This window comes from Oncorhynchus mykiss, chromosome 21, assembly GCF_057628025.1.
Source record: "Oncorhynchus mykiss isolate SJ-2025 chromosome 21, ASM5762802v1, whole genome shotgun sequence".
NCBI lineage: Eukaryota > Metazoa > Chordata > Actinopteri > Salmoniformes > Salmonidae > Oncorhynchus > Oncorhynchus mykiss.
In genome coordinates, this window is record NC_143042.1 from 56,672,501 (window position 1) to 56,683,759 (window position 11,259).

General features: G+C 45.4%; 1 protein-coding gene across 1 annotated transcript in view; it reads left to right on the top strand.

The window, feature by feature from the left end:
• The window catches only part of LOC118942972 (endophilin-A1-like), a 26,328-nt gene extending 20,780 nt beyond the window's left edge, over positions 1-5,548 (top strand). The window contains exons 9-10 of the mRNA XM_090214945.1: positions 247-461; positions 5,031-5,548. Of these exons, the coding sequence (XP_090071071.1) occupies positions 247-461; positions 5,031-5,227 (412 nt within the window). The 3' untranslated portion in view covers positions 5,228-5,548. The remainder of the gene's footprint in view (positions 1-246; positions 462-5,030) is intronic.
• The last annotated feature ends 5,711 nt before the right edge of the window (positions 5,549-11,259 follow it).

Consider the following 11,259-nt stretch of genomic DNA (forward strand, 5'->3'; position numbering starts at 1 on the left):
TGTCTTGACCTCTGACCTCTGTCCGTTTCCTGTGTGTTGACCTCTGACCGTTTCCTGTGTGTTGACCTCTGATCTCTGTCCGTTTCCTGTGTTGACCTCTGTCTTGACCTCTGACCTCTGTCCGTTTCCTGTGTGTTGACCTCTGACCGTTTCCTGTGTGTTGACCTCTGATCTCTGTCCGTTTCCTGTGTGTTGACCTCTGTCCTGACCTCTGACCTCTGTCCGTTTCCTGTGTGTTGTCTCCAGGATTCGGAAGGCACAGGATAAACCCAGGAAGGAGTATGTTCCTAAACCCCGGATGGTCCTGGAGCTGCTTCCCTCCAGCGACAGCCACAATGAGGGGCTCAACACCGCCCCAGGCCCCGCCCGCTCCCCAGGCCCCGCCCGCTCCCCAGGCCCCGCCCGCTCCCCAGGCCCCGCCCACTCCCCAGGCCCCCAACGCACTCCTGGGCGCTCCCCTGGTGAGAATACACACAGACACACTTTATTTCATTTTAGTTCTCCTTTATTTAACCATGTATATATATATATATAACCCTTTATTTAACCAGGTATTTATATATATAACCCTTTATTTAACCAGGTATTTATATATATAACCCTTTATTTAACCAGGTATTTATATATATAACCCTTTATTTAACCAGGTATTTATATATATAACCCTTTATTTAACCAGGTATTTATATATATATAACCCTTTATTTAACCAGGTATTTATATATATAACCCTAACCCTTTATTTAACCAGGTATTTATATATATAACCCTTTATTTAACCAGGTATTTATATATATAACCCTTTATTTAACCAGGTATTTATATATATAACCCTTTATTTAACCAGGTATTTATATATATAACCCTTTATTTAACCAGGTATTTATATATATAACCCTTTATTTAACCAGGTATTTATATATATAACCCTTTATTTAACCAGGTATTTATATATATAACCCTTTATTTAACCAGGTATTTATATATATAACCCTTTATTTAACCAGGTATTTATATAAATAACCCTTTATTTAACCAGGTATTTATATATATAACCCTAACCCTTTATTTAACCAGGTATTTATATAAATAACCCTTTATTTAACCAGGTATTTATATATATAACCCTTTATTTTACCAGGTATTTATATATATAACCCTTTATTTAACCAGGTATTTATATATATATAACCCTTTATTTAACCAGGTATTTATATATATAACCCTTTATTTAACCAGGTATTTATATATATAACCCTATCCCTTTATTTAACCAGGTATTTATATATATAACCCTTTAGTTAACCAGGTATTTATATATATAACCCTAACCCTTTATTTAACCAGGTATTTATATATATAACCCTTTATTTAACCAGGTATTTATATATATAACCCTTTATTTAACCAGGTATTTATATATATAACCCTAACCCTTTATTTAACCAGGTATTTATATATATAACCCTTTATTTAACCAGGTATTTATATATATAACCCTTTATTTAACCAGGTATTTATATATATAACCCTTTATTTAACCAGGTATTTATATATATATAACCCTTTATTTAACCAGGTATTTATATATATAACCCTAACCCTTTATTTAACCAGGTATTTATATATATAACCCTTTATTTAACCAGGTATTTATATATATAACCCTAACCCTTTATTTAACCAGGTATATATATATATAACCCTTTATTTAACCAGGTATTTATATATATAACCCTAACCCTTTATTTAACCAGGTATTTATATATATAACCCTAACCCTTTATTTAACCAGGTATTTATATATATAACCCTAACCCTTTATTTAACCAGGTATTTATATATATAACCCTTTATTTAACCAGGTATTTATATATATAACCCTTTATTTAACCAGGTATATATATATATAACCCTTTATTTAACCAGGTATTTATATATATAACCCTAACCCTTTATTTAACCAGGTATTTATATATATAACCCTAACCCTTTATTTAACCAGGTATTTATATATATAACCCTAACCCTTTATTTAACCAGGTATTTATATATATAACCCTTTATTTAACCAGGTATTTATATATATAACCCTTTATTTAACCAGGTATTTATATATATAACCCTTTATTTTACCAGGTATTTATATATATAACCCTTTATTTAACCAGGTATTTATATATATATAACCCTTTATTTAACCAGGTATTTATATATATAACCCTTTATTTAACCAGGTATTTATATATATAACCCTATCCCTTTATTTAACCAGGTATTTATATATATAACCCTTTATTTAACCAGGTATTTATATATATAACCCTAACCCTTTATTTAACCAGGTATTTATATATATAACCCTTTATTTAACCAGGTATTTATATATATAACCCTTTATTTAACCAGGTATTTATATATATAACCCTAACCCTTTATTTAACCAGGTATTTATATATATAACCCTTTATTTAACCAGGTATTTATATATATAACCCTTTATTTAACCAGGTATTTATATATATAACCCTTTATTTAACCAGGTATTTATATATATAACCCTTTATTTAACCAGGTATTTATATATATAACCCTTTATTTAACCAGGTATTTATATATATAACCCTAACCCTTTATTTAACCAGGTATTTATATATATAACCCTAACCCTTTATTTAACCAGGTATTTATATATATAACCCTTTATTTAACCAGGTATTTATATATATAACCCTTTATTTAACCAGGTATTTATATATATAACCCTAACCCTTTATTTAACCAGGTATTTATATATATAACCCTTTATTTAACCAGGTATTTATATATATAACCCTTTATTTAACCAGGTATTTATATATATAACCCTTTATTTAACCAGGTATTTATATATATAACCCTTTATTTAACCAGGTATTTATATATATAACCCTTTATTTAACCAGGTATTTATATATATAACCCTAACCCTTTATTTAACCAGGTATTTATATATATAACCCTAACCCTTTATTTAACCAGGTATTTATATATATAACCCTTTATTTAACCAGGTATTTATATATATAACCCTTTATTTAACCAGGTATTTATATATATAACCCTTTATTTAACCAGGTATTTATATATATAACCCTAACCCTTTATTTAACCAGGTATTTATATATATAACCCTAACCCTTTATTTAACCAGGTATTTATATATATAACCCTTTATTTAACCAGGTATTTATATATATAACCCTTTATTTAACCAGGTATTTATATATATAACTCTAACCCTTTATTTAACCAGGTATTTATATAGATAACCCTTTATTTAACCAGGTATTTATATATATAACCCTTTATTTAACCAGGTATTTATATATATAACTCTAACCCTTTATTTAACCAGGTATTTATATATATAACCCTTTATTTAACCAGGTATTTATATATATAACCCTTTATTTAACCAGGTAGGCCAGTTGAGAACAAGTTCTCATTTACAACTGTGACCTGGCCAAGATAAAGCAAAGCAGTGTGACACAGACAACAACACAGAGTTACACACGCAGACAGACACACACACACACTCCGACACACACACACAGACAGACATACACACACACACACACACACACAGACAGACACACACTCAGACACACACACACACAGACACACACACACACACAGACACACACACAGACACACACACACACACACACACTCACAGACAGACATGACAGGACTAACCTGTAATACGGTCTGTCTGTCTGTCTGTCTGTCTGTCTCTTTCTGTTTGTCTGTCTCTTTCTGTTTGTCTGTCTCTGTCTGACTACCTGTCTCTCTCCCTGTCTCTCTCCCCGTCTCTCCCTGTCTCCCTCCCCGTCTCCCTCCCCGTCTCCCTCCCCGTCTCTCCCTGTCTCCTTCCCCGTCTCCCTCCCTGTCTCCCTCCCCGTCTCTCCCTGTCTCTCCCTGTCTCCCTCCCCGTCTCCCTCCCCGTCTCCCTCCCCGTCTCCCTCCCCGTCTCTCCCTGTCTCCTTCCCCGTCTCCCTCCCTGTCTCCCTCCCCATCTCTCCCCGTCTCTCCCTGTCTCCCTCCCCGTCTCCCTCCCCGTCTCCCTCCCCGTCTCCCTCCCCGTCTCTCCCTGTCTCCTTCCCCGTCTCCCTCCCTGTCTCCCTCCCCGTCTCTCCCTGTCTCCCTCCCGTCTCCCTCCCCGTCTCCCCGTCTCTCCCCGTCTCTCCCTGTCTCCTTCCCCGTCTCTCCCCGTCTCCCTCCCCGTCTCCCTCCCCGTCTCTCCCTGTCTCCCTCCCCGTCTCCCTCCCCGTCTCTCCCTGTCTCCCTCCCGGTCTCTCCCCGTCTCCCTCCCCGTCTCTCCCTGTCTCCCTCCCGTCTCCCTCCCCGTCTCTCCCTGTCTCCCTCCCCGTCTCCCTCCCCGTCTCTCCCTGTCTCCCTCCCGTCTCCCTCCCGTCTCCCTCCCCGTCTCTCCCTGTCTCCCTCCCGTCTCCCTCCCCGTCTCTCCCTGTCTCCCTCCCCGTCTCCCTCCCCGTCTCTCCCTGTCTCCCTCCCGTCTCCCTCCCCGTCTCTCCCTGTCTCCCTCCCCGTCTCCCTCCCCATCTCTCCCCGTCTCCCTCCCCGTCTCCCTCCCCGTCTCTCCCTGTCTCCCTCCCCGTCTCTCCCGTCTCCCTCCCGTCTCCCTCCCGTCTCCCTCCCCGTCTCTCCCTGTCTCCCTCCCCGTCTCCCTCCCCATCTCTCCCCGTCTCCCTCCCCGTCTCTCCCTGTCTCCCTCCCGTCTCCCTCCCCGTCTCTCCCTGTCTCCCTCCCCATCTCCCTCCCCGTCTCCCTCCCCGTCTCTCCCTGTCTCCCTCCCGTCTCCCTCCCCGTCTCCCTCCCCGTCTCTCCCTGTCTCCCTCCCGTCTCCCTCCCTGTCTCCCTCCCCGTCTCTCCCTGTCTCCCTCCCGTCTCCCTCCCCCCCTGTCTCCCTCCCCGTCTCCCTCCCCGTCACCCTCCCCCTCTCTCCCTCTCCCTCCCCCTCTCTCCCCCAGTTCCTATGGACCAGCCGTGCTGCCAGGCGCTGTATGACTTTGACCCCGAGAACGAGGGTGAGATGGGCTTCAAGGAGGGCGACGTCATCACCCTAACCAATCAGATCGACGATAACTGGTACGAGGGCATGATCAACGGCCAATCAGGTTTCTTCCCCATCAACTACGTAGATATCCTGGTTCCACTTCCTCATTAGGCCGTACCCCCGACCCCACCCACCTAACCTTCTTCTCTTCACTTATGTGACACTTTTCACAACTTTGAGGAACAAAAGACTGCAGTTGTACAGGATTCTGCTGACAGACGAAGAAGAGGAGGAGAATAATAAAAGGGAGATGAAGAATCGTCTGCTTCATCCCCCTCAGGGGGTTCAGTGTGCTTGCAGTGGTGAATGTCTGTATTACGGAGGGGATGATTTTAAAGATGGATTCCTGTGTAGAGGCTGCTGAGGGGAGGACGGCTCATAATAATGGCTGGAACGGAATCAATGGAATGGAATAAAACACATAAACCCTCCTGTAGGTTTTAACTCCAACCCTGTTCCTGGAGAGGCACCCTCCTGTAGGTTTTAACTCCAACCCTGTTCCTGGAGAGACACCCTCCTGTAGGTTTTTAACTTCATCCCTGTTCCTGGAGAGAAACCCTCCTGTAGGTTTTAACTCCAACCCTGTTCCTGGAGAGATACCCTCCTGTAGGTTTTAACTCCAACCCTATTCCTGGAGAGAGACCCTCCTGTAGGTTTTAACTCCAACCCTGTTCCTGGAGAGAGACCCTCCTGTAGGTTTTAACTCCAACCCTGTTCCTGGAGAGATACCCTCCTGTAGGTTTTAACTCCAACCCTGTTCCTGGAGAGAAACCCTCCTGTAGGTTTTAACTCCAACCCTGTTCCTGGAGAGAGACCCTCCTGTAGGTTTTAACTCCTACCCTATTCCTGGAGAGAGACCCTCCTGTAGGTTTTAACTCCAACCCTGTTCCTGGAGAGAGACCCTCCTGTAGGTTTTAACTCCAACCCTGTTCCTGGAGAGAGACCCTCCTGTAGGTTTTAACTCCAACCCTGTTCCTGGAGAGAGACCCTCCTGTAGGTTTTAACTCCAACCCTGTTCCTGGAGAGAAACCCTCCTGTAGGTTTTAACTCCAACCCTGTTCCTGGAGAGATACCCTCCTGTAGGTTTTAACTCCAACCCTGTTCCTGGAGAGAGACCCTCCTGTAGGTTTTAACTCCAACCCTGTTCCTAGAGAGAGACCCTCCTGTAGGTTTTAACTCCAACCCTGTTCCTGGAGAGAAACCCTCCTGTAGGTTTTAACTCCAACCCTGTTCCTGGAGAGATACCCTCCTGTAGGTTTTAACTCCAACCCTGTTCCTGGAGAGAAACCCTCCTTTAGGTTTTAACTCCAACCCTGTTCCTGGAGAGATACCCTCCTGTAGGTTTTAACTCCAACCCTGTTCCTGGAGAGAGACCCTCCTGTAGGTTTTAACTCCAACCCTGTTCCTGGAGAGAGACCCTCCTGTAGGTTTTAACTCCAACCCTGTTCCTGGAGAGAGACCCTCCTGTAGGTAACTCCAACCCTGTTCCTGGAGAGAGAGACCCTCCTGTAGGTTTTAACTCTAACCCTGTTCCTGGAGAGAGAGACCCTCCTGTAGGTAACTCCAACCCTGTTCCTGGAGAGAGAGACCCTCCTGTAGGTTTTAACTCCAACCCTGTTCCTGGAGAGAGACCCTCCTGTAGGTTTTAACTCCTACCCTATTCCTGGAGAGAGACCCTCCTGTAGGTTTTAACTCCAACCCTGTTCCTGGAGAGAGACCCTCCTGTAGGTTTTAACTCCAACCCTGTTCCTGGAGAGAGACCCTCCTGTAGGTTTTAACTCCAACCCTGTTCCTGGAGAGAGACCCTCCTGTAGGTTTTAACTCCAACCCTGTTCCTGGAGAGAAACCCTCCTGTAGGTTTTAACTCCAACCCTGTTCCTGGAGAGATACCCTCCTGTAGGTTTTAACTCCAACCCTGTTCCTGGAGAGAGACCCTCCTGTAGGTTTTAACTCCAACCCTGTTCCTAGAGAGAGACCCTCCTGTAGGTTTTAACTCCAACCCTGTTCCTGGAGAGAAACCCTCCTGTAGGTTTTAACTCCAACCCTGTTCCTGGAGAGATACCCTCCTGTAGGTTTTAACTCCAACCCTGTTCCTGGAGAGAAACCCTCCTTTAGGTTTTAACTCCAACCCTGTTCCTGGAGAGATACCCTCCTGTAGGTTTTAACTCCAACCCTGTTCCTGGAGAGAGACCCTCCTGTAGGTTTTAACTCCAACCCTGTTCCTGGAGAGAGACCCTCCTGTAGGTTTTAACTCCAACCCTGTTCCTGGAGAGAGACCCTCCTGTAGGTAACTCCAACCCTGTTCCTGGAGAGAGAGACCCTCCTGTAGGTTTTAACTCTAACCCTGTTCCTGGAGAGAGAGACCCTCCTGTAGGTAACTCCAACCCTGTTCCTGGAGAGAGAGACCCTCCTGTAGGTAACTCCAACCCTGTTCCTGGAGAGAGACCCTCCTGGAGGTTTTAACTCCAACCCTGTTCCTGGAGAGAGACCCTCCTGTAGGTTTTAACTCCAACCCTGTTCCTGGAGAGAGACCCTCCTGTAGGTTTTAACTCCAACCCTGTTCCTGGAGAGAGTCCCTCCTGTAGGTTTTAACTCCAACCCTGTTCCTGGAGAGAAACCCTCCTGTAGGTAACTCCAACCCTGTTCCTGGAGAGATACCCTCCTGTAGGTTTTAACTCCAACCCTGTTCCTGGAGAGAGACCCTCCTGTAGGTTTTAACTCCAACCCTGTTCCTGGAGAGATACCTTCCTGTAGGTTTTAACTCCAACCCTGTTCCTGGAGAGATACCTTCCTGTAGGTAACTCCAACCCTGTTCCTGGAGAGATACCTTCCTGTAGGTAACTCCAACCCTGTTCCTGGAGAGATACCTTCCTGTAGGTTTTAACTCCAACCCTGTTCCTGGAGAGATACCTTCCTGTAGGTAACTCCAACCCTGTTCCTGGAGAGATACCTTCCTGTAGGTAACTCCAACCCTGTTCCTACCTACAAGTAATGTATTGTCCTGTTTTTATCTCTTCTACACCAGCAATCTCAAGCGCTATATTTTTCTGCTCTCTCTCTCTCATTCTCTCTCTTCCTCTCTCCCCACCTCTCTCTCCCCACCTCTCTCTCTCTCATTCTCTCTCTCTCTCTCTCCCCACCTCTCTCTCTCTCATTCTCTCTCTCTCTCTCGTTCAGTGTATAATATCTGTGTCTGACCCTGCACTGAAGCTGGATGAACTAACTAAAGACTAGTAGAAACAGAGAGCTGGTTGAACTAACTAAAGACTGGTAGAAACAGAGAGCTGGTTGAACTAACTAAAGACTGGTAGAAACAGAGTAGAGAGCTGGTTGAACTAACTAAAGACTGGTAGAAACAGAGAGCTGGTTGAACTAACTAAAGACTGGTAGAAACAGAGAGCTGGTTGAACTAACTGAAGACTGGTAGAAACAGAGAGCTGGTTGAACTAACTGAAGACTGGTAGAAACAGAGAGCTGGTTGTATTGAAAGCAATAGATGGATCTATATACAGTATATCTCTGGTTGTATAGACTGTAATCGGGTACAATTTATTGCATGCTGGGACATTTAAGGTTTAGTGTTGACGTTTAAAAAGTGAATAACATAAGAACTGTGACATGAGGATGATAGTGGTGAGGATGAAGATGATGTTACCTATGTACATAGGCTTCTGTTGTTTCCTATATTATGTATGTAATACCTGTCAGAGGTCAATAAACAGTTTAACCTGTCAGAGGTCAATAAACAGTTTAACCTGTCAGAGGTCAATTTACTATCCAGTGGTTGTATCCGTCACAGACTCTCAATTGCACCCCAAAGCCTGGTGGTTAAGAGCGTTGGGCCAATAACTGAAAGGTCGTTGGTTCGAAATCCCAGAGCTGACAAGGTGGACAAATCTGCCGTTCTGCCCTTGAGCACGGCAGTTAACGCCCAACAACTGCTCCCCATGCGCCGATGATGTGGACGCCGATTAAGGCAGCCCCTTAATGGCACTCGAGCATCAACACATTACCCATCCCCCCCAACACTGTCAACCAAGAGTCAAGACTACATTACCCATCCCCCCCAACACTGTCAACCAAGAGTCAAGACTACATTACCCATCCCCCAACACTGTCAACCAAGAGTCAAGACTACATTACCCATCCCCCCAACACTGTCAACCAAGAGTCAAGACTACATTACCCATCCCCCAACACTGTCAACCACTACATTACCCATCCCCCAACACTCAACCAAGATTCAAGACTACAGAGTCAAGACTACATTACCCATCCCCCAACACTCAACCAAGATTCAAGACTACAGAGTCAAGACTACATTACCCATCCCCCAACACTGCCAACCAAGAGTCAAGACTACATTACCCATCCCCCAACACTGTCAACCAAGAGTCAAGACTACATTACCCATCCCCCCAACACTGTCAACCAAGAGTCAAGACCACATTACCCATCTTCCCCAACACTATCAACCAAGAGTCAAGACCACATTACCCATCCCCCAACACTGTCAACCAAGAGTCAAGACTACATTACCCATCCCCCAACACTGTCAACCAATAGTCAAGACTACATTACCCATCCCCCAACACTGTCAACCAAGAGTCAAGACTACATGAGGTCAACCTACCCCCGCCCCCCTACCTCGGGCTTCCAGAGGGGAGACCTGAGGTCAACCTTCCCCCGCCCCCCTACCTCGGGCTTCCAGAGGGGAGACCTGAGGTCAACCTACCCCCGCCCCCCTACCTCGGGCTTCTAGAGGGGAGACCTGAGGTCAACCTACCCCCGCCCCCCTACCTCAGGCTTCCAGAGGGGAGACCTGAGGTCAACCTACCCCCGCCCCCCTACCTCGGGCTTCCAGTGTGGAGACCTGAGGTCAACCTACCCCCACCCCCCTACCTCGGGCTTCCAGAGGGGAGACCTGAGGTCAACCTACCCCCACCCCCCTACCTCGGGCTTCCAGAGGGGAGACCTGAGGTCAACCTACCCCCACTCCCCTCCCCATCTCGTACTTGTGTGCTATTTGATAGATTCCCCCGCTCCCCCTACCTGAGGTCAACCTACCCCCACCCCCCTACCTCGGGCTTCCAGAGGGGAGACCTGAGGTCAACCTACCCCCACCCCCCTACCTCAGGCTTTCTAGTGTGGAAACCCAAGGTCAACCTACCCCCACCCCCCTCCCCATCTCGTACTTCTGAGTGGGAGACCTTCCCAGGAAGTAGCCTGCCTAGCTTACAAACGACAAGGTAAATTGAGCCACAGTCCCACACGGTGACATGATATCATTGACTTGACATGCTAATGAGCGATAGAAAACCCGTGTTTTCCGTGCCGTGTGCCGCCCTGGACGGATGCCCATGTCGCCTATACCTAAATCCTCCACTGATATTACCTATGTAGCTCCTATGTAGCCACCAAGCCTGAATAGAACCCTATTCCTTATGTAGTGCACTATCCTATAGGCCCTGGTCTAAAGTAGTGCACTACCCCTATAGGCCCTGGTTTAAAGTAGTGCACTACCCTATAGGACCAGGTCTAAAGTAGTGCACTACCCTATAGGCCCTGGTCTAAAGTAGTGCACTACCCCTATAGGCCCTGGTCTAAAGTAGTGCACTACCCTATAGGCCCTGGTCTAAAGTAGTGCACTACCCCTATAGGCCCTGGTCTAAAGTAGTGCACTACCCCTATAGTTCCTGGTCTAAAGTAGTGCACTACCCTATAGGCCCTGGTCTAAAGTAGTGAGCTACCCTATAGTCCCTGGTCTAAAGTAGTGCACTACCCTATAAACCCTGGTCTAAAGTAGTGCACTACCCCTATAGGCCCTGGTCTAAAGTAGGCCACTATATTGGGAATAGGGTGCCATTTTTAATGCACACCCAGTCTGTTAAGCTACTATTGAGATAGGTTGGGCTTTATACAGCTGTCTGCCTGCCTGCCTGCCTGTCTGTCTGCCTGTCTGTCTGTCTGCCTGACTGTCTGCCTGTCTGCCTACCTGCCTGACTGTCTGTCTGACTGTCTGTCTGACTGTCTGTCTGACTGTCTGTCTGACTGTTTGTCTGCCTGTCTGTCTGTCTGTCTGCCTGACGGTCTGCCTGACGGTCTGTCTGCCTGTCTGCCTGTCTGTCTGTCTGCCTGTCTGT